Genomic DNA, 16,428 nt, shown 5'->3' with positions numbered 1-16,428 from the left:
AACGGAATATGAATCCTTCATAAAAAGAACATCCCTTAAGCTCCATGAAAAATGGTCGAAACCATACTCACAAATAATCAACTGGATCAAAGTCAAAATACAAATATCAATCATCAGAGCTGTCTCTCTAAGAATTAGAGGAACGAGAAGAAGGATAGAAAGATTTGGATCTGAAGACGGCTGTGGAATACCCATCCTTGAAGATTAGATTTCTCTTCTTGCTACCACACAACTGTATTGAAATAAGCTTAAAATTTGTATTATTTAACGTAATAAATGTGTTATCAGCATGTGCAGCTGGTTCAGTAAATGTGACCTCGAATCAGGCCGTATGTAAACAAATTATTAACTTGGTAGTGCGTTCACATCCTTAACATTTAGGTAACAACTTTTTGCAGATTATTAGAACTTATACCAGAGATGAAGATTTTCAATACTATTTTGCTGCAAATATTCGCAAACGAATGAACATAAAAAATACCTATACCTAAAGCGAATATGCCGAAAGGTACCGAATAATCAAAATGTTCGGTGCACCTCTGAAATAGCTAAAGGAACTGCCTTTGCACGAAATCCATTCGCTTTCATATTTTTTCACCGGGAACGTTACACAAAAGGATAACCCGGATAACGAATCGTAACATAATTATATTCCACTCCTGCAAATAAACCTTTGAATTTTGAGTGTCGGTGTTCATTTGCTAATGATTCTCTAATATGTTCATGGATAGAGCGCAGCAGTATTTTGTGTACAGTCGCCATCAGATATATCGGAGCGGCCAAGGCGCTCACAAATATGTGAACACGCCTCTATTTTCAAGGCGTTAGAGTGCGTGTTCAGATATTTTTGAGCACCTTGGCCGCTCCGATATATCTGATGACGACTTTGCAGACCAATTTTTTTTATGACGAGTTTTTTTAATTTTACTTGATTTTTTTCTTGGTCGTGACCTCATGTCTGAGGGACGTGACTGACGTGACTCCTATGGGGTATTCTTCCTATCATTGCTCTCCAGGCCTCTCGAGCTTCGGCCATCTGCATCGTTGCCTGGAGCGAAGTCTGGGCAATATTATGGACCACATCTGACCATCTACTTGATTTTACCATTATTTTATTTAAAGGTACCTGTTGTCTGTCTGGTCTCTTGGTCAAATTGGGGTCTCTCTGGTCCCCAGTGGAATTTTGCCCGCTTTGCCAACCTATAGCCACTGAATATTTTGATCTCGATGTATGATAGATCAGAAAGGTAGACATAGTACGCTTAATACTTCAAGCGCCCTTTGCTTTCGACTTTGGAGGTCCCGTATTTGAATCTGAAATGAACAAAAGCCTTATTGAGCTTATCTACTGTACGACTAACTAGGTTGATTTGTGCAAGAATGTCCCATAGTATTTTAATACTCGTATGTATTTTTCTTATCTTTCTCCCTACATAGGAACTTTAATTGAACTCTGTTATATGGAAACAGTAAAACTATCAAGTTTAAGCTCAATCCCATCATCTTAGAATATTTCTATATACTAATTTCTAACCACCTTATTACAGACACACATCGATCACCCGGCGGTTCTGCCGCGGCCGCCGCTCCCGCGACGACAACGAGCTCTACCGCTCTAACAGCTTCAAGTTCGAGCGGTTCACGCGCGAGCAGCCGGCGGATGAGTTCGCTTCTCAGGTCAGTGTGTAGACATACTTCGATCACCCGGCGGTCCTGCCGCAGCCCCCGCTCCCGCAACGACAATGAGCTCTACCGCTTCAACAGCTTCAAGTTTGAGCGATTCTCGCGCGAGCAGCCGGCGGATGAGTTCGCTTCTCAGGTCAGTGTGTAGACATACTTCGATCACCCGGCGGTCCTGCCGCAGCTGCCGCTCCCGCGACGACAACGAGCTCTACCGCTTCAACAGCTTCAAGTTTGAGCGGTTTTCGCGCTAGTAGCCGGAGGATGAGTTCGCTTCTCAGGTCAGTGTGTACACATACTTCGATCACACGGCGGCTCTGCCGCTCCCGCGACGACAACGAGCTCTACCGCTTCAACAGCTTCAAGTTTGAGCGGTTCTCGCGCGAGCAGCCGGCGGATAAAATGAGTTCGCTTCTCAGGTTTGTGTAGACAATGTAAACATATGTCGGTCATTATGTCAGTTAGAAAACATGAAGAGAAAAAAATCTAACGAACGGTCTGAGAATAATATTATTATCATTTCTAGTTACAAAAATAAAGAGTCCACCTTACATACTGAGCCCATTATAGAGGTACTTTTTGATACATATGTATATTGCTTACTTTGCATACAATTGTTAATTAACATGACTTTACTCTATTAAGCCATACTTTAGTCACACGACGCTTCTGTTAGGTCCTAACAGTTAGGATGAACCTCCACAACTAATCGCGCTAAAATATTATGCTATACTTGCTCCAAATCTAGTTAAATACATACCAACAATTGCTGAAACCTCTGCTTTAAGACTTTGAAGTTGCGATTACGACATAAAAATATAAGTTAGCAACAGCACCATATTCTAAACCCATTCGTGAGAATTTCAAAACCGTCGATATCGCAGGAAAACCTTATAAAATTCCTCCTACCATGTTTACGTCGAAATAAATTCTCTTTATAGTGACATCCTTATGAAATTGAGGCTCATACTCGGGTCCATAGCTGAGAGTGTGATTCCGTTCGCTTACCATGCATGAGGGTTTACAAAACCAGTCTAAGTGCGTTCTTCAATAACGCATGGTTGTTACGAAACTCGAGGTCAGGTTACCTTGGTTATTCCGAAATTCTTGAGCCTCCTGAGCTCGCTAATGCCAGCACAACAAGGCCGAGACTTTAAGGATACGCCAACATTCGCGCCGTGAAAGCGTTAACCTCTTATCTAGATGAGCCATCTTCTTCACAAAGACCCCTTAGAGCTCGGCGAAAGGCGAGACCTGAATGGGAAGCCGTATATTGAACGGGCACAATATCGTCGCGTTTTCGCGATTATTGAGTTGCTCTAGGTAGCCGGCTGACGGTTAGGTCATTACTTAGTACTTACTTTTACATAATATACCTACCTAAATATCCAGTAGGTAAGTAATGGCGTTATTTTCCTACGTTCAGGTTCAGTACTATTGCTAGAAATAGAAGTAAGTTCTGTTTTTACACTTTATGGTAGGACCTACAATATAAATGTCATGATTGTCTCCTGAACCTAAAGACTTAATGCTAAAGTAAAGTCTCATGATTATAAGATAATTTTGGAAATGCAATGTTGATAGAGTCTGCATGTGCGGTTTATTTTATAATTGCTACCGACCTCCTTCTTAGGTATTTGACATCTGGACAACTAGGGGCTCAACAAAATAAAGAAATAAAAACTGTCAGTGTCACTTTCTACATACAATAAAAGTCATTGGTGGTGATTATAAGTGGTGATCTGGCGATCCTGCTAAAATTGCCCTAATTTACTTTCTTTAGCAGGTTTCAAAATCGAAATTATATTTTAATAATTAGGTAAGTATGTTGTTATCATAATTAATTGTTGTTTTCACAAGAAAAGCCATGCCGCCAACAAGTGTCCAATCCAACACAAAACGCTAAAATGACTAAGAACGTGTAGGTAAGTCCACTTTTTCTTCTTTTGAATAGTCTAAGCTCGATTTAATATTACCGTTATAAAATCTATTAATTTTAATTTGTATTTTATATCATTTGTTTTTAGTTCACTACACAAAATTATGAAATAGCGCCATCTAGTATTGGAGGACCTAACTAATAAACTCGAAACAGTGGCAACTTTTGAAGCAGTTCTCTAAATCTTTCACAGGTGGCGCTTAATTCAAATATGCTTGTTCTTTTCGTCGTTATAATATAGATGGCGTTGAAATGCTTTTGGAGGTTCTCTGATCCCTTTTTTCCTTAGAGAATATAACCAAACGGAGTGGTCATTAACAGAAGTTCCCCTCTGTCGAAAATAGGCGGCCATTGGTCAACCACATGTATGGACTGACGTTTATCTGACATGGCTATGTTTACGTTACGTATACATTTGATGTGCCCCTCCCCCGCAAAAAAACCGCAGACTATTTTGTACCGAAAATTATAGACATGGCGTCTCCGTTGGTTATATCCTCTAAGCTTTGTTCTGTATTTTGATGGGAAGCGACTTCTGTAAAGATACAAATAAAATAATCTTTGAAGATTTTATACTTACTGCCATGAACGGCCTTTCAATACATCGAATATTTGGAACATTTTGTTAAAATTTATTAGCTGCTAGGGGTCGTGCGGTGCGGTATTGCAACATAAATTGTGTGCACACGTTGTACAAGGGTGGGACATTAATATCATCTGTCCTATCAATTACACTGACGTGGTCACCGCCGTCCCCCGACCACCTATCGAAGGAAAATGGGAGAAAAATTTGATGCATTTGTCTGTCAGTGACTGCTATAATCAGGGCTGATGCGATCACTTTTTGTCGTCCTCTGGACATTTTCGCTTACCTATCGGAATTTCTTTATTTCGCTTGATATTATTCGGCTCGATTTAATGTACAGGTACCTACCTCATTAAATCATTTATAATACCTTAATTTAGAAAAAGGATTACATCTTTAAGAGCCCAACGTGCACAATAGCGCCACTGCTAAATAATCGTGATTATTTAAATTTAACGACAGGTATTTAAAAAAGGGGAAGGCGACGAATCCAGCAACATAAAAACTAGTGAAATTAAGGGCCTAAGAAATCTTCAACTTTTGTCAACAGACACTGAGGATTATTTGAAAGATTTTGAGCTACCTACTGTTTATTGAGGTGACATTTGTTACATTGTGTCTAGGGGTTCATTTCGCTAACTGTCGGGAACAGCATGTAACACACAAGACAGTAGTCGTTCTTTGCTGCGGTATAAGAGAAGTGTATAGTGTCAACACTGTCAACTATTTATTGTTCGTAACAACTACCAAAACAAACCCGCAAAAGAAACCACCAACACCTACAACTTAATTAGTATATTCTTCACCATCACCTTTCATAAAACAATGATTTATCGTGTCATTTGCGCAGCCCTGTTCCATAAATCACGTTATCCCGCAATCGCGATTGCCTCATCAACATACTAATGCGCGCGCCAGCTGCTCCCGAAGTCTCGCACTTTTATGAAAGTCTGTGTCCTAGGAGGGCTTTTCGATGAAATTCACAGTGGTGAAGGTGTTTGTGGACTTGTGCACGGACAATGTGCCAAATATATGTACACACTATACCTTAATGTATGGGCAACAATGTTTTATGAATGTCTGTGTCCTAGGAGGGCTTTTCGTAACGTGGTTTCGTACAGTGGTGAAGGTGTTTGTGGACTTGTACGGACAATATGCCAAATATGTTGTACACGCTATACCTTAATGTATGGGCAACAATGTTTTATGAATGTCTGTGTCCTAGGAGGGCTTTTCGTAACGTGGTTTCGTACAGTGGTGAAGGTGTTTGTGGACTTGTACGGACAATATGCCAAATATGTTGTACACGCTATACCTTAATGTATGGGCAACAATGTTTTATGAATGTCTGTGACCTAGGAGGGCTTTTCGTAACGTGGTTTCGTACAGTGTTGAAGGTGTTTGTGGACTTGTACGGACAATATGCCAAATATGTTGTACACGCTATACCTTAATGTATGGGCAACAATGTTTTATGAATGTCTGTGTCCTAGGAGGGCTTTTCTATGAAATTCACATTGCATGGTGAAGGTGTTTGTGGACGTGTGTACGCAGGGGCGTATTTTGAAATTTGGCGCCCCGGGCCAATAAGTTTGACCGCCCCAGAAGTCAAGGAAAAAAACCGGCCGCGCGAGTCGGACTCGCCACAAAGGGTTCCGTACCAAAATCAAAAAATCACGTTAGTTGTATGGGAGCCCCACAATATTTATTTTATTCTGTTCTTAGTATTTGTTGCTATAGCGGCAATAGAATGCATCATCTGTGAAAATTACAACTGCCTAAGCTATAACGGTTCATGGGGTACAGTCTGGTGACAGACAGAAAAACGGACGGAGAGCGAAGTCTTAGTAATAGGGTCCCGTATTTACCCTTTGGGTACGGAACCCAAAAACAATTTAAATCAAGTGCGAGTCGGACTCGCGTTCCAAGGATTCCGTACATTACCCAATTTATAACAATGTATTTTTTATGTGGAACGTAAATGAAATGTCTTTAAAAAATCCATAGGGGTTGAATCGAAAACTAAGTAATTAAGTCCGACTCACGCTTGACTGCACATTTCTAACGGATTTTCCTGTAATCTATAGATAAAGAACTAAATTGTGTATTTTTTTCAAAATTTTAGACCCAGTAAAAAAGCCAAAAACCAGATGTTACGAACCTACGACTCCTATTTGCAATGTTTATTTAGCAATTACTCATCAGTCCATTAACCGATTCTGGTGAAATTGATGTCATTTGATAGATCTTATTCAATGTTAATGAAATTTAGAAAAATAAGATACGAGGGATTATAATAAGGTGTAAAACATTTCAAATGTGCCATTTTTTACAGAAATTTTACGACTGCTCTTGCTCGAGGCCACAAAACTGACGCAAAATACCTCGGATGGAAGGATGAAGCACAAATAGTTCTTTATGATTCTTTTTAACCCTAGTAGAACATGTTCATCTCCTCAAATAATGCATTAGAATTTATGGCCGCGGCGGCGCTATAGCGGGTACAGGGCGCCTGAGACTGTAACTTTAGAACGCTCTTGCATACGGGGCGCATGCGGCGCCCTTTACAAGTTTACACTGTAATGTCGGGCAAAGCTCTGACATACTTACAGGGCGTCTGCGGGGCCTTTTACACTGTAAAGTCAGGCTTCTTACATTCAGGGCGCCTGAGGCGCCCTTTACACTGTACGCTTTGCACGCTCTGGTTTACAGGGCGCCGGTGGCGCACTCCACACTGTAAGGTCGCGTCGCGCGAAACGCGTTCTTTCAATACAGGGCGCCTGCGGTGCCCGTTATACTATGGGGTCCCTATAAGCGGCCCTAAGCGGCGTTTGCATTAACTTTCCAAGCAACTTTTCACGTAAACCACTGCGGCTGATTCTCTGATACAGCGTATCCCCATTTTTTATATTATTATTATGATTGACAAGAAAAAAATGAAAAAGTAAGAAATTAAAAAGTGAAAAGTTGGTTGAATGGCGCCAAAACCAAAACAAAATGCAGTCGGCCAGGTGCGGCGTTGCCGCCCCTGCCGCCCCTGGCGGATTGGCGCCCCGGGCCATGGCCCGGATGGCCCTAGGGTAAATACGCCCCTGTGTGTACGGACAATGTGCCAAATATATGTACAGTATGTACACACTACCTATACTCGTACCTTAATGTACAGGCAACAATGTTTTATGAATGTCTGTGTCCTAAGCATAGATGTAAGTAAATTGAGGTAGATATGGTACCAGGCGCACGATCGTTCCGGAACCTATATTTAGTTAGTCGTATGGGTGACGCCAACCTGTCAAGCTGTCAAAATTGTTGGATCAAATTTTAGTTTTGTCAACTATGAACGTCACACGTCTACATAAATAAAAGGTCATTGGTCCTAAGAGGGATTTGTGACAAATGTCATGTCTTTTTACAGCAGGATTATGAGTGGGAATGTCTATCTATTTGATTCTGACAGTACCTACAAAGCAATAAGATTGTTTTAAGGATTGTTACGTATATGCGTTTTCACGAACATCTGTCCTAGTCTAGAAAGGATTTCTTAGGAAATTCACAATTTCGCAAAGATTTCCGTGGACATATGCACTATTTAGTTTGGTGCAAGTGGTTTTCCTTGTACTCTTATGTCAGTTGTCATACGATTTTCAATCAAAATTTATGCCTTTTCCATGGAAGAAGAGGAAACAGCAAAACATATCCTCTTACACTGTAAACAGGTAGAAGTATACAGGAACCAATACCTAGGGACTTCGTGCACACTGAAGCAGGCAGTTAGCAACCTGTACGTCTACCACCAGTTTTTACATTGACATAACGCTCACGTCTACGTAATTTACTTTCTGTACATCTCGCTTGCACTAATATGCGAGTACGAGCGAGATGCATAGAAAGTAAGTTACGTAGACGTGAGCGTATATGTCAATGTCAAAACTGGTGGTAGACGTACTGAAGACACTGCTAGGTTTCATGGAGGAGCTGGGGTGGATAGAGTAGTGCTACTTCGTTTTCACGCAAAATAGGCATAATGGTTGTCGACTTGCGGAAAATGCCCAGTATAACTAACTAACTAACTATGCCTTTTCCAGTCTTTCCAGACATAGCATAGCCAATTTCGTGTAATTGATATCCATAATCTGTTTGTTGGCCATTATCATTTATTTAGCCGGCAAATTATTACGAGATTAATTAGCAGGCTGATTTCTTTTGAAAGAACAAACCGAATTATTAAATACACAAACTTGCAAACTTATTTTCTGTTATGTATTTAGCCACATTTTGCCTGTTTTTTCTTCAGTTTGCTAACAATGTCTAAACATGCATAAATTGGCGTAGGTACGTAAACTCCAGGCCGTAATCGACGTCTGAAAGGAAAAGTCTGGGAAACTTAAAGGCCCCGGGTTTAAAAATGCCCACTTACCTTATGAGAAAACTTTACACATTTATATCAAGGGCTGCCTTCGTAAAAATATTTCCTTTTGTTGTTGAACTAGAAGTTTCGTGTTAACATGTGTTTACATGGAGAACTTTTCACGTTTTGCGAAAGATTTTTCATACAATACCTTAATACTCATGTGCACGCTAAGAAAACGATGAAGTCTATCAACAGTTGGATCTCAAATTAACGATACTTTTCTAAAACTTGTAGATATGTATGATGACGACAGCATAAAGAGTTGATCAGTTATGATGACTGTATATTAGATATTTAGAAACTAGGCCAAATAGTGGACTGTTTAATAGGTGCTCGTATGAACAGCGTTTAGCCAAAACATCGCATAGTTTATTCCAAAAACCTAAATTCTTAGCAATAACTGCCTGTTTTGGATGGCGCCGGTTATAACAGTTAGAAATACGTGAAATAAAAAAAAAATTGATGAAAATCATTTAAGTTTCTTTGCAAGTGACGCTTTCAAAATCAACAAAAATACATTCGTTCCAAAGCGTGTCCATTAGTGAAAATATTTGAAGCATGAAGTCTGAAACTCGATTACACTCGCGCATTAAATCGGCTCGACTATTCCCTTCGGCCATTGTGTAATCTCGTTGGGTTTCGGATACGAGCTGTAATTGAAAATGTCGAACGGTGCGATGTTCATTTTCCACTAATTAATCGCTGTGATGACATTGCTTCTAACAATCTGTCAAAATAGCGTATGTGTCATTCAGATTCTTAGCTCCGTACGATGTTTTATGATAGCGTAACCCTGTTCTGTATTTTCATAGGTTTAGCAAGGCACTTCGGCACGCGAACCAGCATAGGTAAGGTCTTCTATAACGAGTTGCTCTTATAGTTTTCAAAGTTACAATTATACTGGATGGTATATTTGGACTGATCGCGTACGTTCGGCAACCACGCAGCTCCCAGGGTGTATCGCAATGCCTAGACAGGTAGTGAAATTATGATGCTGTATAGCGGTTAGGGATATTTCGAGTTTTAATTACATTTTAAGCATGATGATAGGCGCACAATTTAGCGAGGGTGGAGGCAAAATTGCATAGTTTAATCTCGCAAATCAGTCATGCGTAGTTTTAGACAGTTTGATATTTTTTACAGAAAAATTTAAAGTTTTTTCTGCGCTATGCGTCTGATTGTGGGCATGCAACCATTGATTCTACTCCTCAAAATTCACTACTGTTTAGCTACATTTAGTTATGTTTACAAATGTCTACAACTAAATTTCTAAGACAATCACCTCAATATTTTAAAATACTCCTTTTAATATTTTAAGAACACGATCAAATATTAGTTTAAAATGTTTACTTGAAATAAGTTATGGACGATCGCCAATAAATAGCTCAAACGGGGATGAAGGGCGATTTCTATAAATCCTTGACCTCTACGCTGTAAATAAGCCAACGAGATACATGGACCGAGTGCAGCAATCCGCAATGCGCTTAGTCACAATATGACAAATATGTTAAACTTCAATAATAATAAGTTTGTTATTTTCAGTTTTTCTATGATTAACTCCCTAGTAGGTACCCATATAATAATGAAAATTCCAATATCAATAAAGTGCAAGTCTTTAAAGAGAGAGAAACACTCTCACTAAAAGATCAACTTCACGTGGTTCCCTGGTGACCTTTTGGTGGTTCATTTAATTGTAAGTTGCAGACCTACCAGTGTCGGGGCGTTCATAGAAGTAGATTCATATCGGCTTTTCCAATTTAAGGGGGTGTTGACTGTAATGTTGAGCTCCTTACCTACTATAGGTACTTAACATATATCGATGAAAAAATATGTCAAAATAGCTTCGTATACCTAACAGCCATGTTCGTCCGCCACTACTGTGTATTTTTTTCGTGCGCATGTGTAAATTACAACGTATGTCATACGCCTACGTGCGTGAATCACTTCTCTGTAATCAAGTCATCCATTTTCATTTCGGCATCTTTACGAGTCCGAAACTTAGCATGTCCACGCGGTGTCAGGAAATATAATTTATTATGTCTGGGTAACAGATAAAAATCTCGTTGTTTTACGATGTTTTGGTACCTAAGTCAGGAACCAGTTTTTGGCCGTATTATTTAATAAAGCATGCGGTATGCGGCATTCTTCGTTGTTTTGCCTCGTGAATTTGCTTCAAAGCATATTTTGGGGAAAAGTTTAATGGCTTCATATTAATTCTGCGGGAGGCTCTGGAAGAAAAATACTTTGTTGTTCATGTTATATGACTTACATCTAAAGGTACAATGAATACGGTAGCTAAGTATGAAGTGTTATTTAAGGACTATTCAGGATATTTTTCACCACATTGTCTGTGGATGAGTTTTTCGGAACTTATGTACGAAATATCATTTGATATTTACCACTAGCTTTTCGGTGAAGGGAAACATCGTGAGGAAACCTGCATACATCTGCGAAGAAATACAAAGGTGTATGTGAAGTCCCCAATCCGCACTGAGCTAGCGTGGGGACTATAGCCCAAGCCCTCTCGCGCATGAGAGGAGGCCTGTGTCCAGCAGTGGGACGTATATAAGCTGAATTATTATATTATTATTTCGGGGGTTTTTATTTCTCAGCATAAGCCGGTAATTGATTATTATTATTGTCTGTAGTAATATAAATAATTATGACAAATTACAATCCCTTTTTGAACCAATACAGCTAGGTTTCGGCACGAAAGGTGGGTGCGAGGCAGCCGTCCATGCCCTAAGGACCTACCTTTCACTCGATGATTGCGAAATTGTTGTCAAAATTGACGTTAAAAATGCTTTTAATTCGGTTAGTAGAGACACCTTGCTGACAGAAGTTAAGGACAAAATTCCGGAACTATACAATTACCTTTTCTTTTGCTATTCAGACTCATCTAAATTAATGTACAAGTCACATGAATTATCTTCCGAGGTTGGCTGTCAGCAGGGTGACCACTCGGGCCAGCAATTTTTAGTTTGGCTATAAATCCAATTATCAAAAATTTAAAATCAAAATTCAATGTGTGGTACTTAGATGACGGAACCCTAGGAGGTGACGTGAATACTGTACTCTCTGATTTCTCTTTTATTAAGAGTAGTTTCGAAAATATTGGTTTAGAACTGAATTTCAGTAAATGCGAACTCTTTATTCAAAAATCTTCTTGTACTTTGACCAACTTACAACCCAAATTTGACGATCTGACTCCCAATATCAAATCAGTAGACAAGTATTCTCTTTGCCTCCTGGGTTCTCCTATATTCGAAGAATCTTTTCCCGATTATATTTCTAACTCCATAACTAAATTCAAAAGTCACACGGATCGCTTACTCGAAATTAGCCCTCATTATGCTCTTGTGATTCTTAAATTCTGCCTTTTTGTCCCTAAATTTACGTATGTGCTCCGCTGTGCTCCTTTCTGGAAACATCAAAATTTATTGTCGCCCATAGATGATTTGATCAAAATTAGTTTAGAGACGATTCTAAACATTCAGCTAAGTGAGCCTTCCTGGTCTCAAGCGTCCCTCCCCATTCGGTTTGGAGGTTTAGGAATTCGCAAAATTTCCAGTGTGGCTTCCCCAGCCTTTTTGGCGTCCACTCATAGCACGTCTGGTCTCATAGGAAATATCTTAAGGGCTTTGCCCACAAACTGTGAGATCGCGGGCTTTGAGGACGCCAAAAATGCTTTTAAAATTGCTTGCCCAGGCAAACAATTTCCAGACAACCCAAATTCACAAAGGAGTTGGGATAATGTTTACTGTGATTTAACTTACAATACTCTCCTAAACAACTGTACAGGTCCAGACCGCGCGAGGCTTTTGGCGGTCAGAGCCCGGGAAGCCGGTTACTGGCTACATGCCCATCCTTCGCCCAATACTGGTACTTTCTTGGATCCGGCCTCCCTTAGACTGGCGACTGGTTTGCGACTCGGGGTTTCGGTGTGTACGCCACACATATGCTCTTGTGGCACGGACGTGGACCGACTGGGACACCACGGATTATCTTGTCAAAAAAGTGCAGGCCGTTTTTCGAGACATGCGTCGCTTAATGACATAGTCCGTCGGTCTCTTGCCACCATCAATGTGCCTGCTCTTCTTGAGCCGACTGGCATTATCAGAGATGATGGCAAGAGGCCCGATGGAGTGTCCTTAGTTCCTTGGAGCTTGGGACGGATGTTGGTGTGGGATGCTACCTGCGTAGACACACTAGCACCGTCCCACCTCCAACGGACTACTGTAAAAGCGGGCGGAGCGGCGGAAAGCGCCGAAATTCTAAAACGTAACAAATATAAGAGCCTCGGTAGAGAGTACCATTTTGTACCATTTGGTGTTGAAACTCTAGGTCCATGGGGTCCCAGCGCGCATAAGTTGTTCGCAGAAATCGCGAAGCGTCTGGTTGACGTAACTGGTGACCGAAGAGCTGGCGGCTACCTCGCACAACGTATCAGCATTGCGATACAGCGAGGAAATGCCGCCAGCATCCTTGGTACAATGCCTCAAGGGCCTATTTTAGATTTAAGCTAGTTATTAATTTCGTTTAGTAGTACCACTGTATATATTTTGTATGTAAATAAATGTTTTAAGTATTAAATAATTGACAATTATGACAAACATAATTTATAAACAAAATAGTTATAGGTCATTTCATTTCCCAGTTCTTGTACCAATGGAGCTATTTAAAACTATGGAACAAATTATTTTATACCGTTAAATTAAAAATCTACTTACGTCGTACCAAAGAGTTTTTTCGCCTATTGCAATAATATTCAAAATACAAAATTACCGTATAGTTTACAACCCTCCCGAATAACAGGTATGTAGTTAATTTTAATTACTCTAGCTTTGAAAACGACGAAAACTTACCAACATACGATTCAATGGATCAGCGTCTCTTATATGGGTAGGTATAAAGTTTGTTAATTCAATCGGATTTGAAGAAACCCCAATTTAGGTGTATTTGTTTATCCCGTGCGTGTAAATTGATTCCAACAATATTGGTAAAGTTTCTGTAAATCCCGACGAGAAAGGGGAACATACCGTTACAGGACAGACATATGTTGTGTGCAGAACACTTAACGTCCCGCGACTAGGGCTTGCATTCCGGAATTCCGGAATTTCGAAATTCCGGAATCTCGGACAAATTTTCCGATATTACAATTCCGGAATTGATACCACTCAATATCGAAAATTCCGGAATTGGATTTAAGTACTTTTTGTGGGTTTTAATACGTTAATTATTAAAAATTGTTAAGATACTACACTGTACGGGTGTTTTTTGTCGTTATTCAGTGCTTCTTAAAGTCTATTTTTTTATTCGGTAGACTAAAATGACATTTCATACTATGAAAAGACATTTTATGTTCATACTAGAAAATGTCATTCTAGTCTACCGAATAAAAAAGTTAACTTTAGTCATTCAGTGAACTATTGTATAGGTATATTTTACTTTTCCGTTTGCTAAAGCAGTGGGACAATATGGGCTCATAATAAAATAATAAAAATACAATAAAGCAGAGCGATTTACTTGCTTAGAATAGTCTGAATACCACATAAGCGAACGTGTAGAATTGAAATTTAAAAATATTTTGACTCTATCTTGAATTCAGAGAGAAAGAGGTTTTCTCTATTAACGATTTCGAATCCTGTAGAAGCTCATAATATATGATATTCTGAATCATAATTAGGAACTAGGAAGGAAAAAGCCAAACTTAGACCTTCAACTTCTTAAACAACACCACTACCTACTATATAGGTTAGGAAGAGTAGGAAGCTATTATATTTAACTATTTTATAAAATTATGCATCGAATGGTTTGCTAGCAACTATAGTTTTCCCAAATAAATACCCCGTATCATAGAAGTGAATAAAGTAACCATATTAATAAGGTGGTAAAATGGGTGGTAAAAAAACGTACCTAATTCAAATTAAATTTCGCTTAAACAATACTAACTTTAATAAACGTTAAGTATCAGAATTTCACATTTTTTGTTGTTTTTTACTAAAAAACCGAATAAAAATATGGTAAACCCTAATTCCGGAACCAGTTCCGGAATTCCGGAATTGGAATCCAATATCGAAAATCAGTTCCGGAATTGGAAACCATCCGATATTGCAAGCCCTACCCGCGACACACCTTGCGACGCGCAAGGTGGCTGGTTCTGTCGTGACGATGCCTTAAAAAAAACTTCTGTAATATTTGTTAGAGTAATACTGCCGTATTCGAACTTCAAGATATTCACAAGAGACGACACGTACTAGATCCATTCTAGATACGTTATAGTTTATTTTGCAGCGCAATTCGGGCAACCAATGTCACTTTTACGTTAGATAGAGTAAGATATCTATTAGATGTGAATTGGATCTCTAAGTCATATCCTGTGGAAATCGTTCAACAGTATCTCCAGAATCGCGCAAATATCAAATTTGACAGATTAGATCTTACACATAGCGTAATCGTATCTTGGTGATGTCTAATAGATGTCTATTTCAAAATCCGAATCGGGCCCTAAGTCCAATTTTAGTTCAATAATATCCGAAGTTGAGAAAGTGATAATTAACTTGATCCTGATGTCTTTTTGTATTTGTTCTTAGTCCATTTACCATGACCCTTACGCCATACGTATTCAGAGTAGAATTTGAACCCATAACAAAATCAAATGCGAATCGGCTAAGCTGACATGCAAGAGCTTGCTTCAAGTGCTAAAATATGTACTAAAACTATTAATGTGACATGACACCTAAAGGAAGACATGATTAATTGGTTTTATACAAAACATGGCAAGATGCAACGTCTTTTTAAATGTATGTCTGCAGTGGACAGTAACACATCCCCATTCCTTTTTCTTTACCCTACATATTTCTCAACTTACTTTTCGTAATCGGATTTCGTTTGACAAAATGTTATTTGATTGTGTTTTATTTGAGCTTAACACTTCTCGTCATCCAATAAATTGAAGCTTTGGCTTCCATAATACTTTATTAAATGTTATACATAAAATTACCACTGTAGAGCGGTGAAGACATATTTTAAAATGTGACTTAAACTCATGACACGAAACATTCCTCCGTCGTTTTCCCGTTTGTAACGTAGTTACATTATATGAATGCAAATTAAATTAACCATTACGTATGTGACCAACTTCATTCCTACACCTACCTACATTTACAACGCCAATCACCATTAATCCAGTGAAATTGTAGAATTTTGTAACGTGGCGCTTCTGCGTCAAATCCGGTAGTTCTGATTTTTTGCAGACTTATTTATGATGTTGGCCCAATTAATAATCCAAGTTTGTGACCTTGAGCGAAGAACGCAACTTTGTCAAAAATCGAAAAACCTGCGAAAATTTCGGTTTTTATTTAGTTTTGGGCGATTTTAACCCTAAAGGACTAGTTTTTGATAGTACTTTCCTTAGACGTTTTTAAAGAAGACTAAATTTGCTATAATACGAGATCAGAACTGTCCCTGTAGATTGAATAGTTTCCGAGATAAAGGCGTTCAAAATTTAGATTTTTTTGAAATTGAGCTCGTAAGCTAAGTGAGTGCAGTGAGTATGCACTTTTGACTTAGGCGATGCCGCTTGGCACGATTGTTCCTAAGGTCAAACTAAGCTGATTTGGCCCAGTAGCTACGAGATCGTACCGTGCATACCCCCCAAAAAGGGAGGGGAAAGGTCGGATTCCCAGGTCCAATCTTTGCTATATTTCTTCCTACTCTTAGGAGCTAGGGCACGTTATATATCATTTTCATATAATTTAGGGATGAAAACATTATATTCATACTTTTAAAACGCCAAGTTAAGTGTTTTTT

General features: G+C 39.2%; 1 protein-coding gene and 1 long non-coding RNA gene across 2 annotated transcripts in view; both read left to right on the top strand.

Annotated features, from left to right (window-relative positions):
• The window catches only part of LOC134798741 (uncharacterized), a 477,103-nt gene that overhangs the window by 167,367 nt on the left and 293,308 nt on the right, over positions 1–16,428 (top strand). The gene's annotated exons all lie outside the window — the stretch shown is intronic.
• LOC134798685 (uncharacterized) overlaps positions 1–16,428 on the top strand; it is a 222,647-nt gene that overhangs the window by 5,489 nt on the left and 200,730 nt on the right. Inside the window, exon 2 of the mRNA XM_063771055.1 lies at positions 1,548–1,677. Coding sequence (XP_063627125.1) covers positions 1,548–1,677 — 130 coding nt within the window. The remainder of the gene's footprint in view (positions 1–1,547; positions 1,678–16,428) is intronic.

Source organism: Cydia splendana, chromosome 17 (assembly GCF_910591565.1).
Source record: "Cydia splendana chromosome 17, ilCydSple1.2, whole genome shotgun sequence".
Taxonomy (NCBI): Eukaryota; Metazoa; Arthropoda; class Insecta; order Lepidoptera; family Tortricidae; genus Cydia; species Cydia splendana.
The sequence above is the reverse complement of the archived record's forward strand: the minus strand, read 5'-3'. Positions and strand labels throughout refer to the sequence as shown.